The sequence below is a fragment of the Callithrix jacchus genome, chromosome 12 (assembly GCF_049354715.1).
Source record: "Callithrix jacchus isolate 240 chromosome 12, calJac240_pri, whole genome shotgun sequence".
NCBI lineage: Eukaryota > Metazoa > Chordata > Mammalia > Primates > Cebidae > Callithrix > Callithrix jacchus.
In genome coordinates, this window is record NC_133513.1 from 93,953,892 (window position 1) to 93,971,687 (window position 17,796).

At 58.3% G+C, this 17,796-nt stretch overlaps 2 protein-coding genes across 25 annotated transcripts in view; one reads left to right on the top strand and one right to left on the bottom strand.

The window, feature by feature from the left end:
- Nucleotides 1–10,732, top strand: LZTS2 (leucine zipper tumor suppressor 2). Of its 4 annotated transcripts, none has more exons than XM_035268811.3 (5): nt 1–161; nt 5,357–5,806; nt 6,364–7,023; nt 8,349–8,606; nt 9,384–10,732. In XM_035268811.3, exons 2-5 carry the CDS (start codon nt 5,399–5,401, stop codon nt 10,065–10,067), a joined length of 2,010 nt encoding a protein of 669 aa, XP_035124702.3. In that variant the 5' UTR covers nt 1–161; nt 5,357–5,398; the 3' UTR covers nt 10,068–10,732. The 4 variants fall into 4 exon arrangements, with proteins under 4 accessions (XP_035124702.3, XP_054099221.2, XP_017834746.4 ...); XM_054243246.2 differs by lacking the exon at nt 1–161 and adding an exon at nt 1,198–1,329; XM_017979257.4 differs by lacking the exon at nt 1–161 and adding an exon at nt 1,498–1,859.
- PDZD7 (PDZ domain containing 7) overlaps nt 10,577–17,796 on the bottom strand; it is a 23,218-nt gene continuing 15,998 nt past the window's right edge. For 7 of the 21 annotated variants that reach the window (XR_013525079.1, XR_013525077.1, XR_013525074.1 and 4 more), the window contains 6 exons: nt 14,713–14,804; nt 14,461–14,552; nt 14,225–14,296; nt 12,762–13,364; nt 12,118–12,218; nt 10,577–11,736 (listed from right to left, as the gene is read on the bottom strand). Coding sequence is in view for 4 of the 21 variants with exons in the window: in XM_035268796.3 (XP_035124687.3) it covers nt 11,365–11,736; nt 12,118–12,218; nt 12,762–13,364; nt 14,225–14,296; nt 14,461–14,552; nt 14,713–14,804 (1,332 nt within the window). In the remaining 17 variants the exon portion in view is untranslated. Of the gene's footprint in view, nt 11,737–11,819; nt 11,849–12,117; nt 12,219–12,761; nt 13,365–13,958; nt 14,297–14,460; nt 14,553–14,712; nt 15,002–16,385; nt 17,084–17,796 lie in introns of those variants that run through there. The other 14 variants (XR_013525068.1, XR_013525080.1, XR_013525078.1 and 11 more) reach the window with 6 other exon arrangements.

Consider the following 17,796-nt stretch of genomic DNA (forward strand, 5'->3'; position numbering starts at 1 on the left):
AGGTCCTGCCAGGCGGGCGCCGGGAGCCGGGAGCCGGGAGCCCGGAGCCCGGAGCCCAGAGTTCGGAGCGAGCTAGGGAGCCGGCGTTGTCGCAGCGAGGAGGCGAGCGCGTTGGAGCAGGAGCGGCGCCGGAGCTGTAGCCGAGGCGCAGCTGGCGCTGGGTGAGTGGTGGGCGGCGGAGGTGCAGGAACTCCCGCCTCCTGCACATCCCCGCTCCAGAGCGAACTTTCCGCTTCTGGAGAAGCTGGGGGTGGGGATGAGGAGTGGGGTCGGGCGCAGGCGAAGAGTCAGAACAGGGAAGCGACACGGAAACGCATGCCAACGGGTCCCCACACACGCGTGCACAGACCCACGCCCGCACTTGGGACATGCGAATACACAAGCACTCGGAAAGGACGCGCCCAGTTGGCTACCCTTGCACTCCCAGGGACAGCGCCAGCCGGCGCGCGCGTACCCCCAGCGGCCAGGACACTCTGCGGTCGCGTATTGGGTGGGGGAAAGGGGCAGCCCCGTGCCCGCAATGGAGGCGGGCCGGGTGGGACGCACCCAGAGGTTCCTGCTTCCTGGCCGCCCGCAGGTGAAGACCAAGACGTAAACAGGCGTGGCGCACGTGATCGCTCCGCAGATCAGTGGCCAGTGCTCCCAACCCCACCACGGGGCGGGGACCCCAACCCCAGTCCCGGGCGCGTTTGCCTGGTCCCAGGCCGGACGGCGTTCCATTCTCCGCCTGGAGCCGGGATAAACCCTCTCCCAGGCACCGGAGCACAGCGCCCCCTGGAGCCGGGGCGGAGCAGGAGGGCCGGGCTGCTGGGCAGGGCCGGGGTAACTCGGGCTCCTGGACGTCCTTCTTCCCAGCACATTCTTGGTGTCTACATCCCGGAAAGTTTCGGAGACAGGCCCTTGATGACAGTGGACAGCTGCCCCCGCCTATTAACCCCAGCCCAGAGAGCAGCTGTCTGAGCGCCTGAGGGTCCCCTTCCTACCCTCACTTCCACTCTTTGTGGGATTCCGAGTCTCCTCCCCCGAGAAAATTCATGAGTGTAAACGCCCCCTCAATACTGGAGTGGGCCTACCCCCCTAGCAAAAGGAGGGCGAGCTCCTCCCCCCAGGGAATGAGGGAGTGGGCAGTAGCTTGATTCCTTTTCCCCGCCCCACCCCCCCACCCCTACACACACACGCTGAGCCCAGCTGCTGCCTGAGATGGGCAGGCTGCCAGAAAGAGGAGGAGGCTCTCTGTGCCCCAGGAGGCAGGGATCAGGGCAAGGCCAGAGGAGGGGGCTTTGCTGGGGAGAGGGGCTCAGTCTGTTCTTGTGAGGCTGAGGGTCTGGGGTGAGTCTGAGGGTGGCTGGGCTGTGTTTCCCTTTCCAGGGAAAAAGAAAGAAAAACAACCCTATCCATAGAGCTAAAAATAGAGCTGAGAGCGGGCCAGGGCTGTGGCCTGGAAGGGGGGGATGCTCCTTCCTGGGGCCCGGACGAGCTCTGGCAGGCCTTGGCCCTGGGGGGGAGGGAGTCCTTAGGGGAGAAAGGCTGTCTTTGCCCAGGGATGCAGGCATCAGCTGACCTGACCGGGTCACCGAGACCCTTAAGGGAAAGGCTGTGCTATAGGATATTTGTGAAGCACGGCGTGTGTGTAAGAAGTTGTCCGTGTGAGTGAATGTCAATAGAGGCTGTCAATGTGTGAAAGATGGCCAGGAGACTAAGTGCATTTGAGACTGTGACTGGGTGCGAAGGACTGCGAATTGTGGAAGCCTCTCCACAACAGGCCTGTGACACCGTGTCTGTGTGTGACATGGACTGGAAGATTATGGAAAGAAGGAACGCGGTCCCACGTGACAGCTGAGACTGCTTGTGGCTGCGTGGTGAGGCTGCCTATGGGAAAGGTCGTGTGGGTGTTAGGGACTGTGTTGTGCGCGAGAAGGTGAAAATGTCTGCGATCCTGAGAAAGTGGAATGTTGTTTGCCGTGAGGCTGGTGTAGGTTTGGGCTGTAGGCTGGAACCGGCTCGCCCAGTGATATTGGGGAGCCAGGACTGCCCCTCTCTGAGAAATGGCCTCTCTTTTTAAAAAGTGATCCCAAGGGGAGGCCGGCCTGGGTTCGCGGGGGAAAGGACACCGTGCCGGGGAGTGGGACAGGGCCAGTGTGGTGGGGGGAGGCTGAGTGTGTTCTTCGAGTCGGCCGCCAGGTGGCGCCGCCTCCGCGAAGCCCAGGTTGCCGCCTGCAACCCGCCGCGGGTGGGGCAGGCGCGGACCGAGCTTTGGCCACCGTCTCACGCTAGGGCGCGGGGCCCCCGGACCGGAGAGTGGGGGGCGGCCGGCCCTCGGCCTCCTGCTTGGGACCCTGAGGCTGAGAGCGTGTCAGGGAATTTTCGCCTGGAGAAGCCGAGGGGGAGGGGCGGCCGCCGCCGCCTCGCCGGGGCTCTTTGTGCTGTAACAATGACCAGCTGCCGCCGGCCCCCGGGCCCGGGCTGGGGCGGAGGGTGACCGCCGCCGCCGAGCCGAGCCAAGTCCCCGGACACGCAGTCACAGGGCGTCGGAAGGAGGGCTCCCGACTGCCGCCGAGCAGCCCCTACGTGCGCCCCGGCGGACTCGCGTGACGCGGGTGCCGGAGCGTGTCCGCGGCCCGGGGCGGGGACGGCCCTCGGACCCTCCCTTGCGCAGCGCCGCCCACTCGCACTGGGCGGGGGCTGGCCTGGGCCGGGGGGCGCCGCGGAGGCGGAGGCGGGGCCGGCCCGGGCCGCTCGGAGTGGCGGCGCGCGGGCCGGGATCGGGGCCGGAGCCGGGCGGCGCGCCTGTGGAGCGCTGGGGGCGGCCTGGGGCTGAGCATGGAGCAGCGCGGCGGAGGTGAGGGGGGGCCGGGGCTGGGAGGCGGCCTGGGGCGCCCCCAACTTCTGCGCGGTGGAGTCCAGCGGGGAGAGGGCATTGCCCAGCCGCCCCCACTTTCTTGAAGCGGGTCTGGCCCCTGGAGAATGGGTTGGGGGCTCCCCGCTTCCCGCCGCGGAGCGGGAACTCGTGATCGCAGACTTGACCCCGCTTGACTGGTTCTTGGAGTTTGGGTGGGAGGGAGACTTTGCCCAACTCTTCAGACCCCTCGCCGGCCCTGGACGAGCTCCAGCCCTCCGCTCCCCACAGCCCGCTAAAAGGGGGATGCTCCTGGGTCAGAGTGATTGCTTAGGGAGTGCTGAGGAGAATGAGGGGTTCCCATCTCCCACAGCCACAAACGCATTTCTCAAAATGGAGCCGCCACTTGCCCCTCCTTCTCTCTCGGGCTCCAAGAGCGGGAGCCGGGCCGGCTGGGCCTGGCTTTCCAGACTCCTGGCTCTGGCTCCCTGGGTGTGTGGCTCTCAGGGCCCAGCTCTGTGGCACTTTGGACTTAGGGGCCCTCGGCTCCATGGGGTTGGGGGGCCCTGGCTCACTGGGTCTGCCTGGCTTTCTCCTTGTCAGCCTGACCCTCGGGCCTCTCCGAGTCTTTGTCTCTTTTGGGTTCCTGTCTTTCTCTGAGTCTGTCTCCTTCCTTCAGTTTTCACTTTCTCCCTGCTCGATGAAGTGGGGAAATACAGCAGAGGTGCCAGCCCCCTGGGCCCCCTAAGTCCCTTCCCCACTGTTCTTTCCATACCCTGGAGTGGACCCAGAGACGGGAGGGGAGGGGAAGGGGTTCTCTATCTGCTCTGCTCGGGGCTGAGACCGGTGGGGTGGTCTGAGCTGCAGCCCTGCATAGAGGCCTGTGATTGCTCCCTGGGCCTGGCTCACCCCTCCCCCAGCTCCCCACAGCTCTGGCCCCAGCCTGAACACCTCTTCCTGGTTCGCAGTGTCTTTTGACTTGGGTGGGAAGGAGGGCAGTGGATTTAATGGAGCGCATACGAGAAAGAAGGGGAACAGATCAGGCAAAGGAGTTAATGTCCCACCTCTCCCCACATGCCAGAGGGGGAAGGAAAGAGGCTCCCTTCACCAGCTGGTCCTCAAGCCACCCAGGCTCCCACCACTCTGGTACCTACCTGCCCACATTTACAGGCTCACCTGCACACCCTGGTGCACTCACCTTTCTAGTCACACACTCAAACACTTAGGAGCTCACACATAAACTCATATGCTGACGCATCTGTCCAGGCACCGTCTCATCCACACACCACAAATTCACATTTATAACTTTCACAGGCTTTCTAAGAATGACCCCTTACCCATGTACTTTTGTAAGATATACACATGTGAATTCACACGGGAACTCGTGTGTGAATGTGCTGATAACATCAAACATGCATAGACTCACATTCATATTTTCACACACATTTTCGTATATACACATGGTGTTCATTTCCATGCTCCTGTGCATGTAGTCACACAACAAATAACTAAATGCACACACTCCTACTCCCAGTGCAATTCTCTGTCCACTTCTTGGCCCCGCTCTGCATGATGACTTCAGCAGATGCCTAAGTCCTGGTCATCAGTGGCCTCAGGACTGGGAGTAGGGAGGGGGTTCCGGGTGGAGGCTCACATCTGCTTCCTGGAAGGAGCAGGGCCTGGGGAGGTGGAGCCCTCTTGCCTGGGCTCCCTGGAAGTGAGGCTTTGGAGCAGCCGACAAAGGTGAAGGCGGGGCATCTACCTTCCTCCCCTCAGGGTTTCTCTGGGGACCTTCTAAAGCCGTAGGGTTTCACAGAGGTTGGTAGTGGGGCAGAGCCTGTGGAGGCTCCTTTAGGCCTGATTGGATGTGCAGAGGCTAGGAGTTGTCATGGAAACTGGTATGAGCCTGCATCCACCTCTGGGAGGCAGGAGACCCTGAAGGACACCTGTGGACTCCCTAAGAGCCATGGGTTTCTTATTTAGCCAGATCCACAGAGAGGCAGTTTAGCCGCCTCTCTGGGAGAAACTGAGGCCCAGCAGGGGGAGGCAGGGCACTGCCTGGCCTTGGCTCTTTATTCCCTAATTACCATCTCAGGTGCTGATTGCAACCTTGAGGTGCCTCTGCCCAGACTACCCTGTAATGAGGCCACCTGGCTCAGAGGGCCAGAGACCTGTGCTGGGAGCTGCTAGAGAGGGCCCCTCCCTCACCTGAGTCCTGGCCTCTGGGGAGGATGCAGGATTGGGCTTGGGCCTGGGTCTTTGCTGCCAAGTGGCCTTGTGGTCATTACCTCAGCATCTCTGCTGAGTGAACTCAATCCTTAGCCCTGTTTAGACCTACATTGGGCACTGTGGTCTGGGGCCCAGGGGGAATTGAGGTTCATGCCAGCACTTGAAGGGGGAGTCTCGGTGGGGATCAGGGCTTGTTACTGATGTCAAGGAGGCATCAGTTACTTGGGCTTGTTACTGGGTCAGGAGGGGTCTCAAGGTAGAGGGACTCTGACACCACTGCCCTGCTTACAGGTCACCTGCGAGGCCGCTGGCCAGGCCTGAGCCTCTGCCACCATGGCCATCGTGCAGACTCTGCCAGTGCCACTGGAACCTGCTCCTGAAGCTGCCACTGCCCCACAAGCACCAGCCATGGGCAGTGTGAGCAGCCTAATCTCAGGCCGGCCCTGCCCTGGGGGACCAGCTCCTCCCCGCCACCATGGCCCTCCTGGGCCCACCTTCTTCCGCCAGCAGGATGGCCTGCTTCGGGGTGGCTATGAGGCACAGGAGCCGCTATGCCCAGCTGTGCCCCCCAGGAAGGCTGTCCCTGTCACCAGCTTCACCTATGTCAACGAGGACTTCCGGACAGAGTCACCCCCCAGCCCAAGCAGTGATGTGGAGGATCCCCGGGAGCAGCGGGCACGCAATGCCCACCTCCGTGGCCCACCACCAAAGCTCATCCCTGTCTCTGGAAAGCTGGAAAAGGTGAGGACTGGCTTTTCCTTGTGTGCCTGGGTAACATCGGGAGCTCCCCTTGGGAAACTGGAATTTAGAAGCCTATATCGAGGAAAGAGTGTGGGCTCCAGAGTCACCAGACTGGGTCCTAGTCCCAGCTGTCTCTCATTCTGGCTGTGTGACCTCAGGGAAGTCACTTAACCTGAGCCTCAGTTTCTATAACTGAAATGAAGGTCAAATAACGTATAGTATAGTGCCTGGCATGTAGCATGTGTGCAGTACGTGCTAGTTGCTTACATTCTGGTTATTCTGCACCAGCTATACATTTGACTTTGGGCAAGGCCTTTCACCTTGCTGAACCTCCATTTCCTCATCTGTGATATGGGGATAGTGATAATATTTAGATAATGGGGATGAACCTTTCAATTGCTTGACACAAAGCTGACACTCAGGAGGCTTTCCGCCCATGGCTGCAATTGTTATGACTATATGGCATTAGGGACCCTAGATGGGAGGGCAGGGAGTGTCATAAGGGCTCTGCAAGATTGGGCAGCTTATCCCCAGTGTCACATGGCACCTCATTTCAGAACATGGAGAAGATCCTGATCCGCCCAACAGCCTTCAAGCCAGTGCTGCCCAGACCTCGAGGGGCTCCGTCCCTGCCTAGCTTCATGGGTCCTCGGGCCACCGGGCTGTCTGGGAGCCAGGGCAGCCTGACGCAGCTGTTTGGGGGCCCTGCCTCCTCCTCCTCTTCTTCCTCTTCCTCTTCTGCTGCTGACAAACCCCTGGCATTAAGTGGCTGGGCCAGTGGCTGCCCATCAGGGACACTGTCTGACTCTGGCCGAAACTCACTGTCCAGCCTGCCCACCTACAGCACTGGAGGTGCCGAGCCAGCCACCAGCTCCCCAGGCGGGCACCTGCCTTCCCATGGCTCCGGGCGAGGGGCACTGCCTGGGCCAGCCCGAGGGGCCCCTACTGGGCCCTCCCACTCAGACAGTGGCCGATCTTCCTCCAGCAAGAGCACAGGCTCCCTGGGGGGCCGTGTGGCTGGGGGGCTTTTGGGCAGTGGTACCCGGGTCTCCCCTGACAGCAGCTCTTGTGGGGAGCGCTCACCACCACCTCCCCCTCCACCCCCTTCGGACGAGGCCTTGCTACACTGTGTCCTGGAAGGAAAGCTCCGAGACCGGGAGGCAGAGTTTCAGCAGCTGCGGGACGGTCTGGAAGAGAACGAGGCGACCCTGTGCCAGGTGTGGTCAGAGGCAATGATGGGGAAGGGGCATGCCAGGACATCCCATGTCCCTGGGAATGCAAGGGGCATTTCCATTTTGGCAGGGAAGGGGGTTGGGTAGTTGTGGTTGTGAGCCCCCTGCCCTCCCACCAGTTATCTGGCTTAATTTGTGGAGTAGCCCCTCTACCCGCTTCCACCATGAGGCGTGGTGGCTCACATTTGTAATCCCAGCACTTTGGGAGGCCAGGGCAGGTGGATTGCTTAAGCTTGGGAGTTTGAGACCAGCCTGGGCAATACAGGGAAACCCCGTCTCTACTAAAAATACAAAAATTAGCTGGGTGTGGTGGCATGTACCTGTAGTCCCAGCTACTTGGGAAGCTGAGGTGGATCACTTGAGCCCAGGAGGAGGGGTTACAGTGAGCTGAGATCACGCCATTGCACTCCAGCAGGGGTGACAATGCAAGACTCTATTTCAAAACAAAACAAAACAGAAACCTGTGGGATGGAAAGGAGTCAGAGCGCAGGGATTCAAACCTTCACTGCCCAATACTGTCTTTTGGGCTTGAGCAAGTTGCCTAACTTTACTCAGCCTCCATTTCTTCATCTGTAATAGGGATATTTTTAGCTCCATAGGATTATTATGAGGATTAAATAAGACAAAAGTTATAAAGTGCTTAGACTAATGCCTGGTGCCTGGGAAGTACTATATAGGTGATTGCTTTTTTTAAATTAAATTAAATTTAATTTTTAGTAGAGACAGGTTTCCACTGTGTTGGCCAAGCTGGTCTTGAACTCCTGGCCTCAAGTGATTCACCCGCCTAGGCCTCCCAAAGTGCTGGGATTACACAGGCGTGAGCCACTGCTTTTTTTGTTTGTTTGTTTGAGACATGGTCTCATTTTGTCACCAAGGCTAGAGTGCAGTGGCGTGATTTCAGCTCCTTATAGCCTCAACCCTCTGGGCTCAAGTAATCCTCCCAACCCAGCCTCCCAAGTAGCCGAGACTACAGGCACATGCCACCACACCAGGCTAATTTTTGTTCTTTGTAGAGGCAGGGTTTCTCTGTGTTGCCTAGGCTGGCCTTGAACTCCTGGCCTCAAGTGATCCACCCGCCTCAGCTTCCCAAAGTGCTGGGATAACAGGCACGAGCCACCGCCCCCAGTCTGCCTACTCTTGTTTTTGATTCTGTGATAATCATAAGAGCAGTTAGTATTGTTGTTGCCATTATTATTGTTGTTTAATGGAATCCACCCTTCCTGAGCCCTCAGAAGTGGGCCGCCAGAGCAGACGGTGAGTGGGGAGTTGGGAGAACTGCCCAGGAGCCGGGTCTGTCTTCTCACCTGCAGGCATATGAGGAGCGGCAGCGGCACTGGCAGCGAGAGCGCGAGGCCCTGCGAGAGGACTGCGCGGCCCAGGCACAGCGGGCACAGCGGGCCCAACAGCTGCTGCAGCTGCAGGTGTTCCAGCTGCAGCAGGAGAAGCGGCAATTGCAGGACGACTTCGCACAGCTGCTGCAGGAGCGTGAACAGCTGGAGCGGCGCTGTGCCACCTTGGAGCGGGAACAGCGGGAGCTCGGGCCAAGGCTTGAGGAGACCAAGTGGGAGGTGGGCCAGACCATGAGGGGGAGGGAGCCTGGTCATCCAGGGAGAGACCCTGGAAAAAGGGGCCCGGCTACACCCTCCCTCAGCCTGCCACCCCCAGAGGGCCTTCCCTTCCTCACCTCCGTAAGATGTGGTTCCCCTCTGCCCCTTTCTGCGAGGGAGGTCTCCTTGTTGGTCTGGTCTGGTGGCATGTAGCCCCACTTGCAGCCAGCCAGTAGTAAGAACATGGTGCTTGTGGTGTGAAGGCATTATTCTAAGCATGTTAGTTACATGGAGCAGATCGTTTCATCCTCCTAACAACACTGAGGGGCTACTGTTAGTCTCCCCTCCTCCCATTTTAGAGATGAGTAAACTGAGGCCCAGAAAGACTGAAGCCCAAAATCTGAACCCAGGCAGTCTGGCTCCAACATCTGAGCTCTTAACCAAGAAACTGCAGTACCTCTTGAGTAGACATGTGGACACTGCCCTCTGCTGCTCCCACTCCTGCAGCACCTGCCAGCACCCAGTCCCCAGGGCTCAGTGCTGCTTCCACATTGTCTCATGATGCTTTGAAGACACCAGCTTTGAAGCAAAAAGATCTAGGTCTGCTTTCCACTTAGGCTACATATTAACTGTATGACCTTGGACATATCACTAGACTTGCCTTAATGTCTCCATCTGTAAAATGGGGATAAAGATGGAAGCTCCTCTCCTGAATGCCCAGCATGATGCACAGGGCCTGTCCCTCCACCCCCAGGAGAACCCATCTCACCATACTTTCCCACTGCCTCCCACCCCCAGGTGTGCCAGAAATCAGGCGAGATCTCCCTGCTGAAGCAGCAGCTGAAGGAGTCTCAAGCAGAGCTGGTGCAGAAGGGCAGCGAGCTGGTGGCCCTGCGGGTGGCGCTGCGGGAGGCCCGGGCTACGCTGCGGGTCAGTGAGGGCCGTGCACGGGGCCTACAGGAGGCAGCCAGAGCTCGGGAGCTGGAGCTGGAAGCCTGTTCCCAGGAGCTGCAGCGACACCGCCAAGAAGCTGAGCGGCTTCGGGAGAAAGCTGGGCAGTTGGATGCTGAGGCGGCTGGACTCCGGGAGCCCCCTATGCCACCTGCCACTGCTGACCCGTTCCTCCTGGCAGAGAGTGATGAGGCCAAGGTGCAGCGGGCAGCAGCCGGGGTAGGGGGCAGCTTGCGGGCCCAGGTGGAGCGGTTGCGGGTGGAGCTGCAGCGGGAGCGACAGCGGGGTGAGGAGCAGCGGGACAGCTTTGAGGGGGAGCGGCTGGCCTGGCAGGCGGAGAAGGAGCAGGTGATCCGCTACCAGAAGCAGCTGCAGCACAACTACATCCAGATGTACCGGCGCAACCGGCAGCTAGAGCAGGAGCTGCAGCAGCTCAGCCTGGAGCTGGAGGCCCGGGAGCTCGCTGACCTGGGCCTGGCCGAGCAGGCACCCTGCATCTGCCTAGAGGAGATCACCGCTACAGAGATCTAGGGCCCTCAGCACCCAGCTCTGTAGGGAGCTCTGCCAGAGGGCAACAGCTGCAGGTCCACTCAGGCCCTGGGGTCCACGGAGGACCCCAAAAGCTGAGAGCCCCAGAGCCACTTGTCTCCTAGGATCCAGGCCTCTGGGCTTCTGCCAAGAACTCGGGGTGGCCCTGTGACTTGGAGGATCAAGATCAGACCACTCGAAGGTCCCCATGTTCACTGTCACCCAGAGGCTCCTGTCACTCTGTCCATTTCACTTCCTGCTGCTGCCAGTGCCACTGCCAACCCTGCTCACAGGCGCTTCCAGCCCACTCCAGCCAGGGGAGCTGGGAAGAAGGGGTTCCCTCCTCTCCACATTCCCCCCAACCCTAAAGCCAGAGAAAGCCAGATGGTACCAGCTGCTCCAGATGTGCCTGCCCACATTGGGGGACAGGGCCGGGCCTGGGCTCAGTTCCCATGTTCGAGCTCTGCAGCCTCCCTCCTGGAGTGAGGGGGCTGAAGTCAGACCAAAGGAAGAACTCAGAAATGTCTTGTTTATTTGTGTTTGTGACCAAGCAGCCTCTCCCTTCATCTAGATTTATGGCCTCATTTTCACTTGTGTATTTTTCACACTGTAAATTTCTTGTACAAACCCAAAGAAAAAATTAAAAAAAAAGTTTTTGTTTAAAAAAATGTGAATGTGCTGGATAAAGAGTATAGGAACTTGTTTGACCCCCACCCCGTCTATTTGCTGGCTATTCCCCTACCCCTCATAGAGCTCTCGGGGAGAAAAGATGATGGAGGAAGGACATGTCCAGTGGAAAGTCTGAGGTCTTAGTGGACTGCAATATGAAATGACCTCTCAGGGTTTGAAGGACTAGAAACCTTTCACCCTTTTCCTTGCACAGAATGCTGCTTGGGGCTGGGGAATGGATGCACTGACCCCTTGAGGGCCCTATCTGAGAGTCTGCGTCCCTGAAGGCTTGGGCGACTCATAAAGTAAGGGCCAGGGTGTGAGAAAGTGCCCACCAATCCCAAGCTCCAGACCTTGGGTTACTTGACCCCATTCCTGGCCTGAGAGATGGGGGAGCAGTGAATGCGGGTGACACAGGCTGCCCACTAGCACCTTGTCCTTGGACACTAAGGCAAAGCCTTAGTGAGAGCTGAGGAGGGAAGAAAGTGGAAAGATGGGAGCTACCAGTGTGGCACTGGGAGGAGGCAGGGTGGGCAGGAGCAAGAGGAGAGTCCTGAGGAAGTTGGTGGGAGAGGTCCTGGGGATTGCACAGTGCTGGAGTCAGTGGGAGAATGTGAGGTTAGGGGAAGGGTCATGGGATGCGTGGGGAGGATGTGGGCTTAGAACTACGAGTCTGGGGGGCTGGGCTGGGAGTTGGCTGGAGGAGTCTGGCATCAGTGGGAGGGGTCTGGGGATTGGTGGGAGGTTCTGGGAGCCAGTGGGCAGGAACTGGAGCAGCATCAAGGGGTGGGTGGGCAGGGGAGTGGTCAGCAGGAAGGCCCCCATCAGTAAGGGCTGATGAGTCAGAGGGTGAGGGCTGTGGGCTGGGCCCTGGGACCCTGACCACAAGCTCCATGGGCTCCCGGGCCTTGTTTCGATAAGCCCGACGGATGGTGTCTACTGCCCGCTGGTGGGTCACCTGCTCCAGACTCTCTCCATCCACTGCCACAAGCTCGAAGCCAGCCTAGGATGGGGAGGGAGAGTCACATCCCTCCCTCCTCATGTCAGCCCCCACCAGCGCCCAACCTGAAGACAGAATCTTCTCACCTCCACCCGCGAGCACACTCCTCCGCCATCTGGGTGGAGGGGATGGACAATGAGACTTTTGTGCCTGGAGTCGTTGGGGGCAGGGTGGGGCATAGACAAGGGCTCTTTGTCCACTGGGGCTCAGGCTGAGGCTAGCATGAGGGGACAGAGTTTTCCCCAGGCCTGCTGATCCTGCTCACCTGAACCCCCTCACGCCAAGCCTCCTCCCACAGCCTGGGCTAAACATATCTGGCTGGAAGCTGAGCATGGCCAGCCTCACCTCCTGCCCAGTTCCAGCTGTGGGCTGAGCTCCACCCACCTGCAAAGCCCCGCTGAGGAAGGCAGCACCCCCAGGGAAGATCTTCTCTATCTTCACCATGGGCTGCACCTTGGACTCGATGCCCCCAGAAATGCTGATGCCTAGTGACAGGGAGAACCACTGTGTGAGAGGACAGCCAGACCCCACAATGCAAGCTCCCTGAAAAAACCTAGAATCCCATCCCCAAATCCAAGGCCCCAACTTCCCCCAAACCCCTATATTCGGTTACTACTCAAATCTCAACTGATTCCAAAATCCTCCACATCCTAGCTCCTCAAATCTAGACCCCGTTCAACTACACTCCAATACCCCAGATTCCTTTTTTTTTGAGAAGGAGTCTTACTCTGTTGCCCAGGCTAGAATGCAGTGGTGCAATCTCAGTTCGGCTCCTGAGTAGCTGGGATTATAGGTGCCCGACACCACACCCAGATAATTGTTTTGCATTTTTAATGGAAACAGGGTTTTGCTATGTAGCCCAGACTAGTCTCGAATTCCTGACCTCAAGTGATCTGCCCCCCTCAGCCTCCCAAATTGCTGGGATTACAGGCATGAGCCACTGTGCCTGGACAATCCCCCTTGCAGATTCTTTTCCTAGGCCCAGACTTCTAGTGTCCCCTGCCAGGCCCAGGACCACCTGGACTCACCTAAAGACTGCTTCATCTTGGACAGTGTCACTGTCTTCAGCTCGCCACTAGGGGTCTTCATGGCTGCCTCCTCTGCCATCCCCCCAGTTCCATTCTCTGAGGGCCCTGGCTTGTTGGCCCCCACCTTGGCTGCCTCCCCATCCAGAGGTCGTGGCAGAGAGGGCCTGGCCTTCCGAGGCTTGTGGTAGCGCCCATTGACCATGATGGGGTCAGGGGTTGGCGCTGGGGATGGGGAGCGTCTACCTGGAGACTTGCCTTGACCCCGGCGGCTGTGGCTGCGGCTGCGGCTGCGGCTCTGTGCCCGGCCCCGGCTCTGGCTCTGCAGAGGGTCTGCTCGGCTCAGGGGCTCTGTCAGCAGCCAGTTATGCCGCGGGGGCTGGGGAGCCACGGGGGGTGGCTGGGGAGGGGGTGTGCAGGCACTTTGGTGGGGGGCAAAGGCATCTACTGGCACGTCTTGGAGAGGGGGTATCCCTTTATGAGGGTGGCGGGGGGCACAGGCACTCGGAGAGAACTTGAGGCCCCCCATCCGCTCCCTCAGCTCCCAGTCATCTTCCTCCTCTGGGTAGCCGTTTACCGGCAGCAGGTAGAAGCCTCCGCGGCTGTCTGAGGAAGAGCACCAGGGTCAGCTGCCCCCTCCTCCCCTCCCAGCTTGGACCACCTCTCTAGGACCCAGGCCACCTCTCCAGGACCCAGGCCACCTCTCCAGGACCCAGGCCTTGCCTTGGTTTGTGTGGGGCCTGTGGGAGCCAGGTCCGGGGTTGCTTAGGCCCTACTGCAGTGCAGCCCACCCACCAGAAGGCCGACAAACATGTTCTTTTTTTTTTTTTTTTTTTGAGTTGGGGTCTCTCTCTGTTGCCCAGGCTGGAGTGCGGTCTCGCAATCTTGGCTACCGTAGCCTCCACCTCCCAGATTCAAGCATTTCTCCTGCCTTAGCCTCCCGAGTAGCTGGGATTACAGGGGTGCACCACCAAGCCCAGCTAATTTTTGTATTTTTAGTGGAGACAGCGTTTCTTCATGTTGGCCAGGTTGGTCTCTACTCTTGACCTCAAGCAATCCACTGCCTCAGCCTCCCAAAGTGCTGGGATTACAGGCGTCAGCCACCGCACCCGGCCTAGAATTGCATTTTAATACTTCCTATTGGAATCGTTACAGTTCTATTTCAGAGTGTCTAAGAAAAAATATGACTAGCATACCAAATGTGATTTCTCAGAGGTTACTGCACAGAATGAGACTAGATTTTAAAAGTGAGTGGGTTTCAAACCAACTGTTAAGTAAATAAAAGTACAGGTGGTGACCAGCAGGTGTGATAAAATGGCTCTGGTGGACAAGAGCTTTCCTTCAGGGAAACACAATGTGTCTCAAACTCGCAACTGTCTCCTGTGGGGACAGGGGTAGAAGGCCCATCCTCCCTTCCCTAATCTCCCAGGGCGTGCCCCTCCCTGGGCTCGGGGACTCTGACTGACCAGGCACGGGGGTGATGAGGTGACGCTTGGGCAGCGTGTCCTGCCGGGCTGGTCTCAGTGCAGGAGGCCGGACTGGTTGGAGAGATGAACAGGTCAGCAGCAAAGCACCCCGCCAGGCTCCAGGATGGACGAAGCTCAAAGGGCTCTGGCAATCTCTGCTGTCCTCTCCACCACAAGGTCCCATCCCCACCCCCAGCAGGCCTCAGGACCCAGAAAACCTGCCCCCCACTGCTGACCTGCCCTGCTCTTGAGCGCCTCAAAAGCCTCCAGCTCCACAGGCATCACCATGCTGTCGAAACGGCCCAGGTCTGTGGGGGCTACCACACTCCTGCAAGACGGTGAGATGGCAGGGGTGGGAGGGGCAGGAAGGGTTTCAGTTCTGGAGGTGCCAGGATGTGAATCAGCCTTCAGGAGGTGGCGGGGTGGGGGGGGCGGGCGGAATCAGGGACCCCTTCCTGCCCGCAAGCCCTCTCTGCAACCTCCTCCACCTGATGTCCCGCAGCAGCAGCAGCTTCTCGGGCCTGTCGAGGATGGCCAGCAGGGGCCTCACCAGGTCCTCCACGCCTCCCTCGTGCACATACTGCAGACAGAGGCACTACAGGTCAGACAGCAGTGGGGACTTCCAGAGCCGGGTGAGGGGAACACCAGGGCATGGAGGTGTTTCCCCTACACATGTAGGGACCCATCCAGCCCGTGGGAAAGGCTCCCGCCACCTCCAGCTGGACACAGTTCGGTCTGATCTTGGTGACGGGGTAGAAGCCTGTAGTCATAACAGACCTGCAATCAAGGGCAACGGCATCGGTAACAGGTTTGGGACAGACACTCTTCTAAGCCTTTTACATACGGTCTCTCAACAACCACCCTGAGAAATGGCACTAGTTATTCCTGTTTTACAGATGCAGAAACTGAGGCTCAGAGAGGAGAAGGATTTAGCTCAAAGCCACACAGATAAGGAAGGACTGGAACCCGAGAAGTCTAACTCTTGCCTGCTTGGTGCCGGAAAAGGATGTGCAGGGAGTGGACTCTCCTCCCCACCCCCACATCCCAGGCAGAAGGAAGGCATTTGAGCCAAACACTAGGCTGTGTGCCTGGTTGTCCCAGCGTGTGTCTGCACACAGACCTACAAATTAGGCTTTGTTCGGGGCTGGAATGGGAGCCTTGGGGAAGGGGTGGCTCTGCAGAAAGCCTCTCCAGTCAGTTCCCGGGGGGTGGAGCCCTTTCTGCCTGGCACTGCCCGGATGCCACCAGCCACACCCCACTGACTCTGAAGACCTGAAAACACTGGGAGCCACCCTACTTGGATGGCACACTGCCCCCTCGTGGCGAGAGGGAGACTGAGTTGAGGACACGCACGCATAGAACACTTTCTTTGGGCACAGACCCAGAGACAGAGCATGCCCTGGTGGTCAGAGTGAGTCATTCATAAACCTCTGGAAATAAATAAGATACAAACGATGTGTGTGGCCCCAAGCCACACACAGTTACAGCGACTCACACATACACATATCAACAATACATTCCCTTTTGTCTGGAGAGACACATATGGTACAGAACCAGCCCCATCTGTGCACATGCTTTAAGTCCATGGACTTGGATTTGGCACCCACTAAGTGCCAGGCCCTGTACTGGGCTGCGGGGGCACAACAATAAAGACCCTGTCTCAGTTCTTCAGGAACTGGGTCTGGTGGGAGTGAGGGGCAGCTGAGTCACATACCCCAATGAACTACAAACCACGGGCAATGGGGCACAGGGAGTTTCAGAGGAAGGCGGGAGGACCCCAGTGGGCTTCATGGAGGTGGTGGCATTTTCACTGACTCTTAGAGGATAGACATAGGGAAAGCATAAAAGTTGGGAAGAAAATGTTGCAAAGATGGTGTGGAAAAATGAGCAGATAGTGATTTAAATGTGGCGATGGGGTCCAATAAAGAGCCTTCCTGCAGGGCTGCTGCACAGGTCATGACTATGTGAGTAGCGTCCCTGAGGCTGTGCAGGTCATAGCTCTTATAAACCTATGTGGTGGCCGTGGGAAAGTGGAGGTTGGTGGGTTAGGGAGTTGAATCGGGGAGGACCTCTAATGTGAGAGCCGGGAGCTTGTACTCTATTCTGCCAAAAACAAGGGGTCACCAGGTGAGTTGGGGAGTGGACAGCAGTCAGAGATGGATTTCTTTCTTCTTCTTTATTATTTTTATTTTTATTTATTTTTTTGAGACAGAGTTTCACTCTCGTTGCCCAGGCTGGAGCACAGTGGCATGATCTCAGCTCACTGCAATCTCCACCTCCCAGGATCAAGTGATTCTCCTGCCTCAGCTTCCTCAGTAGCTGGGACTATAGGCACCTGCCACCATGCCTAGCTGTCTTTTGTATTTTAGTAGAGACGGGGTTTCACCATGTTGGCCAGGCTGGTCTCAAACCCCTGACCTCAGGAGATCCACATGTGTCAGCCTCCCAAAGTGCTGGGATTACAGACGTGAGTCACCATGCCTGGCCAATCAGAGAGGGGTTTCTGATTCCTGGTCTGGCAGCTGTAGAGAGATGGCTCACTTGGGGAGAGGGGAAGCCTGGAGTTCAGGGCCCCAGTCACTAGGAGAACTTTATTCATCACTCCAGCCAGGGCTCCATCGCAGAGGGTCTGATCTCTTGCTGTGGGGGGCTTGGGTCAGGTTTGGGTAGTGGTTGAGCTTGGCAGGTGGTATGGGGGCCCAGTGGGAGGTTTGGGCAGAGGGGAGGGGAGAAATGAGGGGAAAAGAGCAGCCAAAGAGATAGATGCAGAGCTCCACCTCGTGGTCAGAGCTGGCGTTGCAGGCCCTCTGGAGGCTGGTACACGCTGCCTCACTTAGCGCTCAGAGCTGAGGGTCACACCTAGAGTTTAGCCCAAAGCCCCTTAGCTTCCCCCAGCACACACCCCCATCTGCAGCTCTGCTGCGAATGGGACTTGGTAACAGGATGCATAAGTGACTGTGTCTCAGTCTCCAGGTGACAATGCATGGACACACACACACACTAGCTAGACACGTGCTTGCACACACACACACTCAACAATCATGAAGTCAGATCGATACAAACCAGGTACCCCACAGACATGCCAGTGCACACACCACACAGATATACAACACAGCCCCACTCTGAGAGAGGTGAGGGGTGAGGAAATCCACAGTTTTCTAAGACCCCCCAGCTCGCCCTCACACACAGTGTGCAGACTCCTCACATGAAGCCCAGCACACACACCTGGCCTTCTGGTGAGACAGGGACAGCAGAGGACCTGTTAGTCTTGGAAGGAGTGAGCTGTGCCCCATGCCCCCCCCAACATGTGGGCCCTAGGGACAACTTCAAATCTGACTCCCTCCCCAACCTGGGGGCCTCTGGTTCTGTTTGAAGTGGAAGGGAGCAGAGAACAACAGTTAGGTATTGGGGGCAGTGTTGAGGTGTGTAGGGGATGCAAAGGATTACTAACTTGATTAACAGGGGAGGGCACCTCGCATGAGGCCAGGCTTGCTGGCTCACCCAGGAGCAGAGGGTGGCATGCAGGGAATGATGAAGGCTGGGAGAGGGCAGAGGCAGGGACTCACTTCCCC